The sequence below is a fragment of the Canis lupus genome, chromosome 10, assembly GCF_003254725.2.
Source record: "Canis lupus dingo isolate Sandy chromosome 10, ASM325472v2, whole genome shotgun sequence".
NCBI classification, from domain to species: domain Eukaryota; kingdom Metazoa; phylum Chordata; class Mammalia; order Carnivora; family Canidae; genus Canis; species Canis lupus.
Window position 1 is genome coordinate 6122387 of NC_064252.1, and position 18667 is coordinate 6141053.

An 18667-nucleotide genomic window follows, 5' to 3' on the forward strand; every position below is an offset into this window, starting at 1 on the left:
GATGCCACAGCACCTGGCTGTTCAGGGGGCCTCCTGCACACACCACGAATACCTCTTCTAAGATGATTACGGCAAACACCTCCTCCTTTGAGTTAGCCTGAATGGGCCAGGGTTCCCTCCAACAAAAAGAGCCTTTGATAAAACAGCACCTACCCTTGGGAAGGGCCTGCCCATGGAGTTCTATTTAAACGCTGTGGGCATTTCCAGGGCAAGACATTGCTTTAAAAGGTAATTACACAGAATGCAAACACCATGGGTTCCTGACTCACCGTCCCTGGCTCCCCTCTGGCGTCAAACTGGGGAAAGGTCAAGCTCTCTCCCTCAACCCCTGTGGCATGCAGCCAGCGGAGGTCATGTGACACAGTTCTGGCCAGTGAGACGCAAGTGAGTAGCTGCTGGGCCAGACGGGCTGCCCGCCTCCTCCTTCCCACCTCTGCTGGAAATGCGATGCCTAGCGCACCTGCCACCACCTTGCAGCCGCGAAGGAAAAGTCAGCGACGCAGAGGCCCAGCCCCGGCACACCGGGGGGATCGCCAACACTAGCTGCCACCCACGCCCAGCCTCCTCGTTAACGTCAAAGAAAATATACCCATAACCCACTATGACTTAGATTCCTCTACGACTTAGAAGCAAAACGTTTACTAAAGATATGCCCTGGGGCAGCCCCAGTGGCCCAGCGGTTTAGCGCCGCCTGCAGCCCAGGGCGTGATCCTGGAGACCCAGGATCAAGTCCCATGTCAGGCTCCCTGCGTGGAGCCTGCTTCTCCCTCTGCCTGTGTCTCGCCCCCCCACCCCCGCCTCTGTGTCTCTCATGAATAAATAAAATATTAAAAATAAATAAATAAATAAATAATAAAGATACGCCCTGAAGTAGAACTGGACATTGTTTCCCATATCATCAGAAAAGTGTTTTTTTTTTTTTTCTGACAATCAGTTGTAGGTGAGGAAAAACATTTTTTTCAACCAAAAAACAGGATTTGTCTTTCCAGTTAACTTCTCTCAACACCAGCTGAAGGCTATGAGTTATACAGGCGATTAGGGTGCGAGAGGGGATAAGGCATCTACACCAACAACCGCACGATGAGACAGAAAGTGGGATGGATTTTCCAGACCTGAGGATCTGTGGAGAGACAGAGGCTACTTCTGGTGGGGAAGGGAAGTCTCCACAGGAGAAGCGTGTGAGATTAACCCTAGATGGGAAAAGACTGATAATCTGGATGTTTGGGGCCGGGGAGGAGAGGCATTGTGGTCAGGAGCTGTGGGAAACTCAAGGTCAGGCGCAGGAAGGCCACAGCAAGTTCTTCCTGGCCTGCTCGGGGGGAACAGGGGCCAAACTTTTGGTCTAGAAAGTCCGACCAAATTCTAACAAGCCTTAAATGCCAGCTGAAGGAGTCTGGGCGTTGTTCTCATAGCCACGGGCTGTGGTTTCTGAGCCAACAGGAGTCAGTACCTGTTTGGGAACACCTGCCTGATGACATGATGTGGGATGGCCTGGGCGGCGGCGGGGAAGCGCCAGGGGCCTCTGCACCTATCTGGGGAGGGAGTGGGGACAGTAGGAACCAGGAGAGTCAATGTGAGAATGAACACAGTGGGAGAAAGAAACCCCGTAGACGTACATGTGACCCAAGTTGGCTACTGCCGGGTTATGGGGCACGAGTCACAGAAGGAACAATGCAGAAAATATATCATTGCACAAAACAGAAACAAAAACCTCACGTGGTACCTCTGGAGCTGAAGACAGGAATGGTTTTATGTAGATGTTGGAGTCGTGCACCTTCAGGTCATGGTCCCCAAGTCCCCTGGTCACTCCAATAGTTGCCATCACCCGGGCCTAGGAGCATAAGCAGAGGGCCATCAGAAACACTCACACATACAGAGGAAGCCTTCCCGTCAAAACGTGGCTGCCACAGGCTAAGAGGAAGCGTTTATTTTCCAATTCCTTCTGTGCCTCTCCGTGCCCCTTGCTACTAACTCACGTGGGCAGCTGCTTCCAAGGAAGGGCTCACCGAGATCACTTAAGTACTTAAGGGAGTGGGTTTTCTACCAATTACCCTAAGTTCAACGGCTTGCTGCTGTCTCTTCTCCGCTTTCTTTTGTAGAGACCAGAAGGAAGGGTAACCAGGAAACCAAATCCAACACATGTATCGTGTCTATAGCTACTGCAATCGGTTCAAATCAAATCCAACACACCCATCACCCATCCGTCTGTCCGTCTGTGATCCACCCACCCCACATCAGCTCATCCCTGAGAGGCTCTAGTAAAAGATGTAAAAAAGGGAGGGGCAGCTCCCACCCTCCCGGAGCTCACGGAGTATATACTTCATGGCCACAGAAAAGATACCCTTTACAGCTCTGCAGCCCGGCCTGCTAACATCCCCACAACTTCCCTCTGGGGGGAAAGGAACAAAATGTCACTTTGTTATAACTACACAGAGACCTCACCGCCTGTGCTTTCTCTAAACAGTTTAGTTTTCCTGATGCTTTAAGGAAATCAAGGAAATTGTACTATTATACTGATGCCTAACCAGTCAGCCTAACTATCTCCTAAATATCCACTGCGATCTGACTCACCCAAACATTCCCTGAGCGCCTACTGTGCGCAGAAACATGCTGTGGGGGCAAACGCCCCAGGACTTGTCCCTGATATAAAGGAACTTGTGAGGGGAGATAAGGGGTGCACGTCTCACCGATGATATGTAACATGTGGCCGAGTGCTGAAAGGCACAACAGCCATGGGCTAGAGGAGATCAGAGGAGGTAAAAACTCTGCTGAGAAAGTTTCCTGGAGGTGGTGCCACCATACGTTTGTGCAAAAGGATGGGTGGCACTGAGACAGGTAAGCTCAGAGGGGTGGCGTGGAAGTCCTTCTGGGTGGAATGGAGCCCAATGGCCCACCCACCCCAGATCGTCAGCAAAGTATCCAGGGTAGTGTCACGGTGCCAAGACCCGGGCCTGAAGCCTCACTCTATTCTTTGGGTCATAAGAGTAACTTACAAATGCTAAAAAACATTACAACCCAAAACGTTATCCTGTTTTCCCAAAAAAGGCTATGGATTTTGGAGCTCGTTTGGATCGTTTTGGAGAAGACAGGCAGGTGTGCAGAAATGAAACCATTGAAAGATTTTTTTTTTTTTTAAAGGCAAGTGTCAAAGGGGGTGAGAGGCAGGCAGGTGACGTGAAGCCTGGTGACCCCTGGTCAGGCGGGCCGCAGCTGGGGGCTGTGCTGGGGAGCGGCGGTGGCTCCTACGAGCGAGCAAGTGTTCAACTCTAGACGCAAAAACTCTGACTCCCCTGCGGCCCTTCTGCTCTCCCCACTGCAGTGGCAGCTTCTCTGGCTGGAAAAGCACAGGTGGGCGTTCTAGTCCAAAGAAATCTGATGTTTCTGCTAGTTACTGAACTTGTTTACAAAGTATGTAGGTGTTACCCACACAAATCCTGAAGAGCATTGGCAGGAATAGAATGAGAAGTTAACGGCTGTGGAAGTCTTAGGAAACTTCTGGGTAGGTGTGTGCAGACAGGAGAGAGAACACCCCTGGAACGGATCGAGACAGAACCGACAGTGTGGCGGCTGTAAACATTTCTCGAGAAATCCCGGATCCCCCGACGGGGGATCCTGTGCTGCTGTACCATGGAGCAAGCCTGGAACAGCTTGGAGCCACGGTGGCTTTTAACTAGGCCCTCAGGTCCGGTGACACAAGTCGCCAGCTGCCCGTCACGGACCCATCAAGCCCTAGTCATCTGAAATGCCGGAGGAACGTGATGTGCCCGTGACACGGACATGGGCTGCACTGGGCAAGGCCTGGCGCCCTTCAGGCCTACTCTGATCATCCTCTAAGGGCCATCAGTCCCTCTCCCTCGGGCACGGGGGAAGCACACTAGACACCGCCGAAAAGTCCGAGTAATACTTCCGCATTTACTGGGGGCCCGTGTGGGCCAGGTACCGGCGGGCAGGTGCTAGGGGTACAAAGATCACAGGAGGTGGCTCTGGGCTTACTGGGACTCACTGGGTGGTCCTGAGATCTCGGCCCCACAGGGGCTAGAGCGGCAGGCCCAGGTCGCTGGGCTGAGGGTGTGCGTTGCCACATCATCCCGGACACCGACAGTTGGGACAGCGTCCCTTCCTGGCGGGATGGGGAGGTTTCCACGAACCGGGCAAAGGTCCTTTGAAAAATGATCCCTACTCGGAAGCTCAGGTTTCATTCCCTACCGGCCCCTTGCACGGCAATCACAGCTACTGAGCCCAAACCGCGGCCCGTGTGCTCGCTCATACGCGTGCGTGCAGGTCACCTCGCAGCCTCGGAGCCTCGGCCACTGGCTGATGCTAATAGTAGCCTCGTGGCTTGTCGTGGCCAACATGGGGGCGTGATGCCCGGGCCTGCGGTCACGCTCAGCTCTGGACTCCGGGACGTGGCATGTCATTTGCACAAACCCCACCTGCAACCCTGGGGCTCAGCAATTGCCTCCCCCACCCCCCCAGCCCCTTGGTCGAGGCAGGAGGAAGGAAGGTGATATTCATTCTTCCAGCTGTCGAGGCTGTGGGAGGGGGGCCTTGTGCCCTCGGTCCTGGGGAGGGGGGGGCCAAGCCTACCTTCTTGCCTTCTCCGTATATGAGGGGAAACTTCAAGTCATCATCCTCGATGGTTTTGTATGCCCTGTAGGGGGATAGACAACATTTTAAAAAAACAAAAAGAAAAAGGTTTGCTCTCACTTAGCGCCCCGCTGCCCTGACACCGGCGGCTGAGTGCTCCACGGTCCCCGACGCTCCGTCACGCAGTGCGCTGCCACCCTCTGTTCCCCGAGGTGCTCTTCCTTCGGAATCGCGTGGGTGTACGCAAAACGACAAGCCAGGAACCGTCAACCCAGTGCTTGCTCGCAGAGGGACAGAATAAGGCGGTCTGATCATAAGGAGCAGGAAGGGGGACGGTGGGGTGTTGTCCTGCGCCCCAGGAAGTGCCCCGGCAGCACTGACAAGGGTCTTGCCATTGATCCAAGGCCAAGACGGATGGGGCGTGAAAGGGCTCCGCGAGCCAGGCCTGCCCTTCGGGGGTTGTTACCCCCAAGCAGCCTTGTGCTGCGATGGCTGGAGAAGGAGCACTTGGAGCCTGTTTGACCTCGCTGTGATATTCAAGGTTGGCAGAAAGTTCTTTGTTTCGCAACAGCTATTCAGTGGTCCTTCGACATACATGGGAGGAAAAGCCGGTTTATGCTTCGGTGGCTGATCCTGGACGTGGCTGCCCAGGTGCCACTACCCACAGCAGAGGCTGGCCCGGCTAAGCCCGGGCTAACCCCAGGGAGGAAATGAAATCCACGTCCAGCAGTTCTGCTCGTGAGAAGTTAAAAAGCAAGCAGCAAAGGAACAGGGCACTGGATGTCTAAGTGTACCACCCCTGGGCAAGCAGCTCCACCTTGTCTGGTCTCAGTTTCCCCATCTGTAAAATGAGGAGAGCCACATAGGATGTAAAGCACTTGGCACGGAGCCTGGCACTTAGCAAGCGCTCACGTAGTCATGCCGATCACTAATGCTCCATAGATACCCAAACCTTGACACAGAGCTCCCCTCTCTGCAGGATGGGGCCAGAACCACCTCCAAGGAGTATTAGGGGCACCAAGTAGAACCTGGGGTAGCTTCTACTAGGTGGGGTGCTCGAAACGAGGTGCTTCTCTAAAATAACGTCCACTGAGCACATGGAGAAAACTAATTTGTGTAACGAGCTTCCAATCCCGGCGATACACGGAGGTACCTTGGAAGTGAACCTGCCATCAAGTTGACGGAAGCTCTTGGTATACGAAAGAACGCGCCCCGGTTCAAAGAGAGTTCAACCCGAAAGCTAACGCAGGGCCAGCTTTAGTTTCTGGGAAATTATTTAGGTCAACTGTTCCCTCCCGAGGGGATTGGTGAAGATTTGGCACAGGATGTGCCTGGGCCCGTGTTCGGCCTCGGGCGGCCGGGTGAACCTGCCTGGGCCTCAGGATCCTCATTTGTCAGAGAGGAGACCCGAGGCGTACCCGCGCGGCCTGGTGAACGTGCCCAGCTCAGGGGTCTGTGGCTCGGGCCCGGCACGCGCCGAGAGCTTGCCCAGCTGCTGGCACCGCCCTCACGTGCGCCCCGAGGTGCTCCAGGAATCCCAGTCGCAGAAAAAGAACTGTCCTGGGGCAGCCTGGGTGGCCCAGGGCCTGATCCTGTGGACCCGGGATCGAGTCCCCCGTCGGGCTCCCTGCATGGAGCCTGCTTCTCCCTCTGCCTGGGTCTCTGCCTCTCTGTGTAACAATCAAAATCAATCGGGCAACTAGCTTAGCCCTCAAGGTGACCGACTATGGGGCTCAATGGATGGGGGGACACGGCCCGAGAGCAGTGGGCAGGAGCAGGGCTTGGGGACGGCCAGACTCCGAGAAGCGGGGACGGGAGACACGGCCGGAGAGGGACTGGGCTCTGAAGACCCCACAGGAGTCGGGGATTAAACGGGAGGCTGCAGGCAGAAGCTGCAGCATCGGTGACTGAAGTTACTCGGGGCTCGGCCGGGACGGGCCGAGAGGGCAGCCCGCGAGCTCCCCGCAGGTCCCCGGAGGCTCGGGGCACAGAGCCCCGGCCCCGCCAAGCCGCTCTCCACAGCTCTCAGAGATGCCCGCTCACCTTGGCCTGGTCACCTACGGGCCCAGCGCAGGCTCTCGTACTTTAGTTGCTAGTTTTTCATCTTTGAAAACAACAAAAATAGGAAAACTAACAACGGCGACTCTGGAAAAAGGCTTATTCTGCTCCTGCCGTCGCTGGCCTTCGGTCAGGGAAGCGGCCTCCCGCGGGCGGTGCCGGCAGGCGGCAAGGTGGACGGCCCTGAGCAAGCGCGAGCCCCGCCTCGGCCCCTGGGCGTCCGGGCCCAGGCATCACGGAGAGGCCGGGGGCTTCCTGCCACGCGTGGGGTCCGGCGTCACGGAGACAGAATGAGGCCCTCAAGACTTTGAACTGGTAGCTTGACTCAAGTCCGGATAAATTCCCTCAAAGCACTATGGCATAGTGGGCGGGGTGTGGGGTGATGGGTGACGGGCACTGGGTGTTAAGCTATATGTTGGCAAATCGAACTCCAATAAAAAATTTTTTTAAAAAACCACAAAAACGGGGATCCCTGGGTGGCTCAGCGGTTTAGCACCTGCCTTGGGCCCAGGGTGTGATCCTGGAGACCCGGGATCGAGTCCCATGTTGGGCTCCCTGCATGGAGCCTGCTTTTCCCTCCTCCTTTGTCTCTGTCCGCACCCCCCCTCTCTCTATGAATAATAAATAAATAAATCTTAAAAAAAAAGTATGTTAAAAAAAAAAATCCCACAAAGCACCACCACAGTGCTGACTTATGGGCCGCACGTGGGGCGGGCTGCTGAGTCGGAAAGTGGCGCTCGGGTGGCCCACCTGACCGGAGGAGACTGAGGCTCAGAGAGGGCAGGTCACTCTCCCGGGATCACACACACCTGAGCGGCCTGAAGCAACACACCGAAGCATCGGGACGTCAGGGCTCGGCTCTGGTGCTTCTCGCTCTGGTTGGAAAATCTGAAATGAGACCGTGTCTGCCTGCCTGTCGGGGAGAAAAGCAGGCACCGGAGGAAGAACAGGTGTCTTTGGCAAAGGACAGAAGGGAATTTTCTGGGGGGGGGGGTAGCAAAAGAACAAAAGGGGACGGCATGGGGAGCAGGGAGGCACCGGTGGGCGTCCTCGGGCCTGCGGGTGCAGGAGGCTGCAGAGTGCGACAGGGTCCCGCCCCAGGACAGCGGGCCTCTCATGCATGGGTTTGCAGCTCGGGGGCCTCCCGTTTTTCTTTCCTTTTCTTTTCTTTTCTTTTTTTTCTTTTCAAGATTTATTTATTTATTCATGAGAGACACAGAGAGAGAGGCCGAGGCAGAAGCAGGCTCCATGCAGGGAGCCCGACGTGGGACTCGATCCTGGGACCCCAGGATCACACCCTAGGCCGAAGGCAGGTGCTAAACCACTGAGCCACTGGGGCTGCCCTCTTTTTTTTTTTTTTTTTAAGATTTTGATTTATTTATTTACGGGAGACACACACACACAGAGAGAGAGAGGCAGAGACACAGGAAGAGGGAGAAGCAGGCTCCATGCAGGAAGCCCGACGTGGGACTCGATCCCGGGACCCAGGGTCACAGCCAGAGCCCCCCAGCGCCCTGCCTCCCCTGCTCCTACCCACTTGCAGGCCTGCCTGCTGTTGATCCCGCATCACAGCCCGTGTCAGGCTGTGGGCCTCACCGCCCTCCTCAGCCGCGGGGCCGCAAGGGAAGGACGGCAGTTCGAAGCCTGAGCCCCCCGGGGCGGGGGGGCACTGGGGAGCATGACTATAGACAATACCAAGGCCTTCCTACCAGGTCTCATGAGCTCACAAACCCTGACTGAATTGAAAAACTCCAAAAACTCAATTCCTCCCTAGTCTTCACGACACCGTCACGGTGCATATGCAGAGAGCATATTCAGAGAATTACTTGTAACAAGAAAGTGAAACTGAAAGGCTTACGAAAGATTTTTCAGAATTACTCTAATTTGGGGTCAATCCTTAATGAATATTTATGAGGCCAACTGATGGAAGGATGGGGGGGGGGGTAAAAAAAAAATCGAGGCTTAAAGAGAGCTGGATTCAAGGGCTTTCCCCAAGCAGAGGCCAGTTTCATTAAGCGGAGTTGTTTCCATCAAACAGGTTTTTGGAAAGTAAGGGTTTTCCACCGCGACACTGATTTTGCAAAGCCGAGGAGCGAGGCTCGGCTGGTTCCCGGGGCTGCACGGCAGTGCGGGTGCCCTTCCTGGGCCGACACCCGTCACGCGGGTCCCCAGCGGCTGCCCCGGGTGGACGGTGCTGGCAGTCACCGTCCTGGGTGCCTGGGGACACCAGCTGCTTCTACCTGGGGGAACAGCCCCGGGAATCCTGACACCCCTGCAGCCGCTGGCGTGTTCCAAGCCCCCCAACTCCCAAGGCCGAGGGGCGTCCCTTGCCCTTCCTGGAGGCTTGCTGCCCCCAGGGCCACCCTACCCCCTGGCTCGACTCCCCACCGGCACGGTGCTCTCCCAACCCCCCTGATGGCCGCGGCCTGGGTTCGCAGCCGGCTTCCCCCTCTTCTCCCCAACGTTATCCTCAGTAATTTGATTTGTGTGGGGGATGCTTCTGGAATCCAGGCCTGGTAACTCCCAACCTACTTCCTGATGACCGTCCTGTGGCTCCCCGGGCCCCTGGTCACACGGGCTCTGCTGCAAGGACAGCCTCTCCTTGGAGCTCCCCCACCCCCCTGGGCCCTCTGGCCACTGTCCCCATGGGTCCTGCAGCCCTAAGTCATCCAGGCCGCACAGATGCCCCAGGCAGCCTCCGCTTGGGACAGCTCTTCCCAATACACCTCTTGCTGGCAGCCCAGACCTCCTCCCCTGCTTGACCCTCTAAGGGGACAGAAACCACAGGAGTTGAGTGTTTGGTTGGCTGACATCCCACCAGATGCCATCAGGTCCCCTGCCTTGGCTGCCACCACCTCCTCCATTGCATCTACCTAGGTGACAGTGGATGGTGCTGGGACCAGGGGGACAGCAGGAAAGGTGCTGGAACCTGCTCAGTTTTGTCCTTTATCTGTATTCTCAGAGCAACCAGAGTAATTATTTTAAAATGTCAGGGAGCGTCATTACCTTACTCTAACCCCCCATCGGTTTCCCCAGCCTCCTCTAAATAAAAGCCAAGCACTGAAAGCACTTTAACATCGGGGGCCTCCCCGACATTTCCTACTCCCCTTCGCTGCTCCCTGCCTGCCCTAACTCGGGAAGCTCGCTCCTTCCTTCCTTCCTTCCTTCCTTCCTTCCTTCCTTCCTTCCTTCCTTCCTTCCGTGTGTCTCCTCTGTTGCTCCCCTGCACCCCCGGCCCGCGTAGGTCCTGGGGGGACAGGGATTTTCATCCTGCCACCCGCGGCATCCCGGGTATGAAGGAGGTGCCAAGGTGCAACGGGGCCGGCAAGCATCTGAGGGTGCGGGCAAACCGAGGAAGGCCGCCCAGGCAGGGGCACTATCCCTCCTTGTGGTTTCTTGTCCTACGCAGATTTACAAAACAAAGACTGGGTGCCGGGCACTGAGGGGGGCACTTGATGGGATGAGCACTGGGTGTTATGCTATATGTTGGCAAATTGAACACCAATAAAAAATAAATTAAAAAACAAGCAAACAAAAAACCAAAAAACAAAAGCAAAGGGCTTTCTGATTTCCCCCGACTGCTTTCTGGATCTCCTTTCTGGATCTCCTGCTGCCGCTGCTCACCCACCTCACCCAGGGCAGGTGCGCCCCCCGCCTGGCTGGCTGCGTGCGGCCCTTGCGACTGCTAGACACCTGCTGGGGACACCAGCGCTCCCGAGGCCCCAGCCGGCCCCGCCTATGTCCCTCCGAGGGCTCCTCTGGGACAACACCTCTCGTCTCAGTGTCAGTTTTGTCATTGTTCCCAGACAAAGGTTTGCTTGTGTTTGCAGGCTGGCCGAGCGGCGGCCTGCTAGCCCATCTCCCACCACCATGTCTCTCTTAATTCACAATCCTCACCCTTCACCTTAAGATTCCCCATTGGCTTTCCATAGAAAATAGACCCCAACAATAAGGCCCTGTGAGATCTGATCTTTGCACGCTGCTCTGACATCTTTTATCCTTCCACTTTTTTTTTTTTAAAGAATTTTTAAAAGAGATTTAAAAAAAATTATTGATTTGAGAGAGAGTGAGCACGAGAAAGCACAAGCAGAGGGGACGAGTAGAGGGGGAAGCCGACTCCCTGCTGAGCAGGGAACCCGATGTGGGACTTGATCCCAGGACGCTGGGATCGTGAGCCAAGCTGAAGGCATGGAGCCACGCAGGAGCCCTCCACTAGGCTCCCCGAAGCTAGTAGTTTCCTTGCCGTCTCTTTACAGGGCCTCGGTGGGCCCTCTGCCTGGGGCTGCCCTCCCCTGGGCCTCCCCCCTGGCTCCTGGGCCCGCTCAGCCTTCTTGGACTGCTCCTGGCCACCGCGCTTCAGCTCTCCCTGGGCTTGCACAGCACAGTCTGAAACTACCTATTTATATGATTTGTGTTTACTTGTTTCTTGTCCCCTGACCCCTGGCCCCAGCACATTAGTCCAACAAAGGCAGGCACTTTCCCCTTATTCGTGGCCAAATCCTCCTGTCTACGACTGTGCAGGCACATCGTGGACGTGAAGCAGATACTAGCTAAAGACATAACAAAGTCTTGGCTTCCCCATTCATTTTGCCTTAATTGGTAAGCTTTTTTTATGGCTGAGATTCAGGGCCAAGTCCTGTCGGTGATACCCTGAACTTGTGTTTACTTCTTTACTTTAGAATTTTAGGTCCACCTTTACTACCGATATATAGTAGTACAGAGTCACAAAGCTATAAAAAATGGCATTTATGATCCTCTTGCCTATTACTTTCTCCTGACAATTCCTAAGTTCCACCTCCGGAACGGCAGGTGCTGTGCTGTTACGTGTTTCTCCAGGGTATATAGTGTTACCTCGACACATGTCTTCCATATTAACTTGCTAAGGCAAGTCTCCCATTGAGAAAATCCTTTTGTGTCTTTGCCAGATTGCTCCATTCCCAAGCTAGAGCCCCCACTTGGATGTCTTAACCCACAAGGCCAGGAACCCCAAAGTTCACACTTTGGCATCATCCACCAAGATCACTTCCCATGATCTTCTTTCTCTTCCAAATCAAGACCTTTCATTAGACTGAGGGACAGAAATACCACTCATTTCCCTAAGTCTTGATTCCCTTAGCGACACTTCAAAGTCATTTAAGAACAATGTGCCCCCTCTGGGACGGCCTAATCCCAACAGTCCGCTTGTAGGAGCCCAGTGACACACACCAGTGGGTCACATTCTTCCACTCGCTAACCTCTCCCCATGGCCTGGGATGCCTGTCCCTCCCCCGGGGGGCTCTCTTCCTAGATCCTCCCTTCCCTCTACTGGGATATATGAAAGAACACCAGGCCTGGGGTCAGAGGTTTTGAAGTCCCATCTCGGTCCTCGAGTGAACTAGCTGTGTGACCTTGGCAAAGTCCCTCAACCTCGCCAAATGTGCTTCTTCAGCTGGATTCTGCAGGAAAGGCTGCAAAGATTAATGCAAATACGGCTGAGAAGTCCTTTGTGAAGGATAAGAGGCTTTTTATCTCAACTGTGGCCGTGAAGGCCTTGGCAGTCTCGGTCTTTCTTCACTATGACGCAGAGCAGTAGCTGGTGAGCACACCCCCGCAGGAAAACCGCTTCTTGCTGAGCACCCAGGCCGCCCCAATTCATGCTTTTCCTACTGCTACGGAGGATATCAAAGCACAAAAGCCAGCGTCTGTGCACCTGTATTCAGAGAAGTCCATTGTTCTGCTCTAAGGTGAAGGATCAGAGACTCAGAAACCTCAGAGCCCGTAATCGACAGGGGATGCTTTGAGGTTGGCCTCAAACAGGCACAAAGGGAGCATTTCTCCCCCAGAGCGACAAGCCGAAATGCCCCTTCTGGGAGCAAAGTAAAAGGCACAAGAAGTCTCCTTTTGCTCATAGCGAACACCAAGTCTTGGACAGACACGGACACGCTGCACAGGGCCTGAGCAGGTTTGGATGGAGGATGGTGGGCAGAAGCGTCTAGGTCTCTGGTCCCCACATCTGCTTCCTACAGCCATATGTCAACAAAAGCTCGACTCCCCGGAGGCCGGGATGAACCACCACCTGGGCCTGGCTGGTCAGGAGCAGACACATGCCTGGAGCCCAAATGCCACTCATGGCTTTTAAGGGCTTGGCACGACCCCAACTCAGCAATTCATGGAATCCACAGAGGCTCTCCCCGGACCGGCCTCTCTCCACACCCACCCTGCCCAGACCTTCCTGGAAAAAGCAACAGAGTTGGCAGTCACCTCATGCTTCCTTTTGTCCTGCCAGCCATCTGTATTTTCAAAGGAATCAAAACCCAAAGCCACAGAGCAGTAAATGGAGGCCGCTTCCTGCTCCTGCCCTGCGACGGGCAGCCCACTCCGCCTTCACTGTGTGAATATCTGCATGTCTCCGTGAAAGCAACACAAGAATATTTTATATTTTATTACATCTTACTCTTATTTTTTAAGATCTTCCTCCAAGGGGGCCTTTTTTTTTCCCTCCTGGTTTCAAAGACTCCTAGTTAAGAAATCCCCCATTAGTTTCTTAAATTTGTCTTTGGATCAAATCTTAATATGCTGGAAAAATGTCACCAAACTGTCAGGGAGGAGGAATCTGAGGCAAGCCTAATGAAATCTGGAATAAGGATGAGAGGTGGCCGTTGGGGCGCAGGGTGAACTGGAAGAGGCTGAGAAACCACCCGCATCTACCCGGCAGTTGCAGGGTTGAGGAGGATCCTTTAACATCTCTGCCACAGGCTTGCCAGCACATAGCAGGCTTCCGTGATTTGTGAACCTACGTTTTGGGGGATGGGGTCATGCCTTGAGTCCCTGGATCCTGTGCTAGGAATGGTCATCAACTGGTTCCTGGGAAAGTTCCCTGTGCGGCCAAGGCTCTACAAACAAATGCTACCTTGTTTTCTCCTTTTGGTCCTTGGAGCATCATTGAAGTTATTTGAGGCCTGCAAGGCCCTGAGCTATATACTACATACGGGTTGACGTTCTCATGCTAACATAGTACAACAGTCTGGATTCGGTCTTAAATAATAAGCCAGAATTGTAAAAGCGTCCTGGATATTTGGCGCCACTAATGTGGAGGTGCAATGCTGCCTAGCTTGTGTACGTCCGGCTGTCTCTGACGAGAGAAACAGATGAAAGTGGGACCCTTTTGGCCATGGCTCCAGAAAACCTTCTCCATAATGGGGCCCAAACTCTGCTTCCTGCCTTTGCAGTTGCCCTTGACGTAATCCTCTGATTAAGAGACCCACACCCCGAGGGGAAAGGCCTACCTCTCCCCTCCGCATCACCAGCGTGCCTGCACCAGATCCTGCCCAGAATCTGCAAGCAGTAACCGTTCCTCGAATTTGGCTGAAGGACTCCTCCTCCTAACACCAAGTCTGTGGTGGGTAGCACAAGGCTTCAGAGCTTGCTCTCCTTACACTAGCCTGCTTGCTCGGGGCAAAGTCTATAGGCTTCGAGCAGGTTTGGATGGAGGATGGTGGGCAGAAGCATCTAGGTCTCTGGTCCCCACTTCTGCTCCCTGGAGGGGACTCCCCGGAGGCAGACCTTGTTAGCCTAGGATACACACAAACACATTTTGGAAACAATACTTATCCTTACCGGGTGATACACACGAAGATTTCCTTTTCTCCTTACGCTACTTAATTTGTTTAAAATGCTTATCTCCACATACTAAATTGCTTTCACAGCCACACTAATGGGTCCTTACCCAGAGGTGAAAATTTGCGTGAAGGAAGAGAACCTGCTCTTAGTAGCACCAAATCGGCAGCTCAGGCTTTGGCCAGATGAGAGCAGTAAGCTCTACTGGAATCATTCGGGAATGTTTCCTGAGCACCTGCTAAGTGCCAGGCACTAGCACAAGCACTGAGAATGTGGAGTTAAATAACACAGATACAGTCAGGGTTGTCTCTTAGCTCACGGGCCCAAGGTTAGGAGTGGAACAGGATTCACGGAGAAGATGCTGTGACTCAGTCTTTTGGAGATGAAATTGGTCATCCGTGTACATAAAACAGAACCGATAATATTTCAGGATAAAACATTCTGGATGACTTTTAGGGAAATTTCAGATTTAGAAATTATTTCTGATTCGGTATCCACTTGGTTGCATTAGCACTTGGCTAGGAAAGCTTTGTACTCTAATCAATAGCATTTAGATTTCCCAAAGGTTATGAATCACAGATCCTTATTTTATGAGCACACGCATGGTGGAATGATTTCTGCTTTCTTGGGGACCATTTATTCTGAGACAAACATGAATTTCTTTGACATTGGCCTTTGTATTGTATGAAACCAAGTCAATATATACAAATCAAGAAATAACCAAAACTGATCCCATATCCACGAATCGTGGAGAGACAATGGCAGATAGATTGTTCCCTGCAAAGAGGGTTTTACTGCAGAGGTCAGTTCCTCCAGCTCACAAACATTTCTCTCTTTGGACAAACGGATATTTGTACACGGGAGCACTAAGTCCTGCGGTGTCCTCGTGGGGAAACCACTCATGCACCGGGGACTCGACCCTATGCTAATATCATTTCAGTATTTCCATTCGAGTGTATTTGAACTGGTAACATAACCTGGGGGCTCAAGTATCTCATAGTAGGCATCAGTGCTTTTTCACGTCTTCTGTTTTATCCCAAAAAGCCACAAGAATTTTGCCTAATAATCATATATGAGACATCTATTTCAACACAGAGAAACATCCTCCCCTACCTCCAAAATCTCTAGTTGAAACAAACCCTCAGTCTTCTGGAATCTTCTGCTGACCCTCACATGACTTGAGCCTCAGGGTAAGAAGCACAAGCCTGGGCAATGGCTGCTGATCCTCAACGACGGAAAGAACAGCACACTCTTGGCTCCTAAGTCAAGGTGGCCCCATTGTTTCAGATGAGGGATGGTAAAGGCAACAGCTGTCAAGTCCTCTGCTGCCACCTCAGCCCTAACACTCACGGAAGTTCTAATACCCCCATCACTGTACGCTCGCTTTCTTTTGGGGATTAGTCTAAGCACTTTTATGTAATCCTTATGTAACCCTGAAAACAAGCTTGTAAGACAGATGTTAACATCAACCCAAAGAAGAAAATGGAGGTCACATGACTAGGAAACAGAGGTCAAGCTCACTTCCAGGTCTGCCCCAAAGTGCACCGTGCTCTCCGCCACGGTTCTCTGCCATCCTTGAGGAGCTAGGAATATACAGCGGATGCCATAAAATGTCATGATTTCCAGCAGCATTGCTTAATTACGAATCCTCATCATTAAGGGTAAATCATACACATTTTTAAAAAAAGTCTACCCCCCTGACCCTCCAGGTTTTTAAAGTGGTAGGTCACACAGAAGTTTAAACACACCACCTTTGTAGGCTTTTTCTTCTCCTGACAATATGGTGGATGTTCAAGATCAGTGTAGAATTAAGTCTAACCTGAGGTTTAGCTTCCAAATTGTTCTGTTGGTAATAAACTGCAGGCTCTAAGTCTTCACGCTGAGAGGCCCCGTTTTTCACAGGGTGGTCCAAGCCCGTCCAAGAGGATGAGGCAAATCCAGGGAGGGAGTATCGTTCATTCACGATGAACAGGAATAAGAAACTAGCAAGTGAGATCCCCAGGAAGCATGGTCTCCTAACTACTCCATGTACTTGTCCGCCTGCCTGGGGCCTGGACTATCCGGGTTCTGGGCACAAGCATCAGAAAGGAGAAGAGATGCTCCCCTCAACTCTGACCCACTGCAGCCACCAGTGGGCTTGAGATCATCTCCCATCTTCCCCTGCTAGTCTAGTCCATGACCCCTCCTGCGCACGGCCCTGGGCCCACACAGGGGACAAAGACGTTCCCAAGCAACAGCAGGAGGAAAACCAGGGGCCAGAAGTCACAAACCTGCTAGAGAGCCCCGGCTGCCCGCTGTTCCTTAACCAATCACCTCTGCAGGCGGTTGCTCACAGCCATGGTAAGAGTATCTAAGGCTGCCCAAAGCCAGCGTTCAAGGATGTATCATCATGGCCTGAGAGCTTTTTTTTAAAAAAAAAAAAAAAAAGATCCCAGGACCTCAGGGATACTGGAATGCTTTTAATAATCGCTCCAGATGCAAAAGCTTCACTGTGTGTAAATATTCGCCTGTCACTTCCGGTGGGGCCTCCTCCTATACTAGACGGTAGGTAAGCACCCTCAGAGTGGGGGCTGTTTTCATCTGCTTTCCGCCTCCAGGACCCAACACAACGCCCACGTTACTGAAAGAGGAATGGTTACAACATCCATCTCACGCCACAGAGATGAAGCCCCATGTGCTGTCCCTAAGTTCCCTCGCACGGTGTGTTGCATCGATTTAACCTGGGTGACCCACGAAGCTGATTTGATCCTAGTGGAATCTGGTCCTAGGCTTGGTAGAGTCTTATCATTGCTTTTACCAGAACAGTAAGGTGAAGAGCAAAAGGCAAATGGACTCCCAGCATTCCTGCTCTGAAACCCCCTGGGCGGGGAAGGGGTGGCAGGGAAAAGAAGAGACCTTATCAAGCTCTGGCGAGGGTGAAATTTTATCCCTGGAGGAACGTACGTTGGACACAGGAAAATGCTTCCTTGGCAGGGTGGCTAAGTACCTGGAAATTGGGTGGGGTGTTGTAGCACTCACTTCTCTGGAATTTCCTTAAAAACAAGATCTTATAAATAGGCTGAGGATCGGACCATATGTCCTTCTAAATATACTGTCCGCTCCATATTTCTGCCCTGCTGTGTGTCATTCTCCTACTCTACAGAGGTGCAGAGCTCTGGGAAAAGGAGATGTTAATTCTTGCCACCCTTAGCACTGCATCAGAGCTCCCCTGAGTTGACTTAAATCCACTTACCTGGATCGTGGGGTCACTTCCCTACCCACCGCTGCCCCACACCCTCTCGCTTGCCTCCGCATGTCACTTCTGTTGCCTCTGCATGACACCGACAGTGTCCAGCAGATGCCACCAACATACGCACATACAGAGGTTTAAAACACTGAAATAGGGATCCCTGGGTGGCGCAGTGGTTTAGTGCCTGCCTTCAGCCGAGGGCTTGATCCTGGAGTCCCAGATCGAGTCCCACATCTGGCTCCCTGCATGGAGCCTACTTCTCCCTCTGCCTGTATCTCTGCCTCTCTCTCTCTGTGTGTCTCTCATGAATAAATAAATAAAATCTTTAAAAAAAATGTCCTTTAAAAAAATAATAATGCTATGGCTCTTTAATAATGCTATGGCTTTTAAAAAATATATAAAAAAATAAAATGCTGAAATACTTCGATACTGGTTGGCAAATAATGACTGTCCAAAGCCCCCAGGTGCCCTTGTCTGGTGCTCAGGACCCTCCCCTGGAATCCCTGTGGTGTTAAAGAGTTAAGAGCTGGTCCAGCAGGGGGCTTCCAGGAGCCTATGGAGCCTATCCCCCCCTGCTGACCTCTGAAACTATTTTGAGTATTACCTCTGGCTTCCACATTCCCAAACACACCTTATTTTCATACCTCTGGGCTTCCTCTTGTGCTATGCCTTCTCTTCAGAAGGTCCTTCCCTTTGGCCCTCAACTTTCTTAAAACTCCTCTCATAGGAGTTTTAAGGGGCGCCTGGGTGGCGGCTCAGGTCGTGATCCCAGGGTTCCGGGATCCAGTCCCACGTTGGGCTCTTGCTTCAGGGGGCCTGCTTCTCCCTCTGTGTCCCTGCCATTATCTCTGTGTCTCTCATGAGTAAATAAATAAAATCTTAAAAACAAAAACTAACTCCTCTCATATTTCAGACTTTTGGTTCAAACACAGCCTTCCCCGTGAAGTTTCCTTCCAGGGCCAACTCCCTCTCTTAAAAGCCACCACTCCCTCTAACATGGCCACGAGGCCATTTTTTCAAACCCCCTTATAAATAAGCTCTATGTTCTGTCTTACGCACAAACTCCAACACATCTACTTCCCTCCATCTTGAGAATTTAAGAACAGGTTTATAGGTAAAATGGCATTGCTCAATAAATGTCCGGAAAGCCAGTCCCTGGGCCAGCTGGTCATCCCTATGAAGTGAACGGAGTCCTTT

General features: G+C 52.7%; 1 protein-coding gene across 4 annotated transcripts in view; it reads right to left on the minus strand.

Annotated features, from left to right (window-relative positions):
- PPM1H (protein phosphatase, Mg2+/Mn2+ dependent 1H) overlaps positions 1–18667 on the minus strand; it is a 253471-nt gene that overhangs the window by 41285 nt on the left and 193519 nt on the right. For 3 of the 4 annotated variants that reach the window (XM_025476754.3, XM_025476757.3, XM_025476756.3), the window contains exons 7-8: positions 4588–4651; positions 1724–1831 (exon numbers count right to left, since the gene is read on the minus strand). In XM_025476754.3, the coding sequence (XP_025332539.3) occupies positions 1724–1831; positions 4588–4651 (172 nt within the window). Of the gene's footprint in view, positions 1–883; positions 1121–1723; positions 1832–4587; positions 4652–18667 lie in introns of those variants that run through there. The other variant, XM_025476755.3, reaches the window with a different exon arrangement.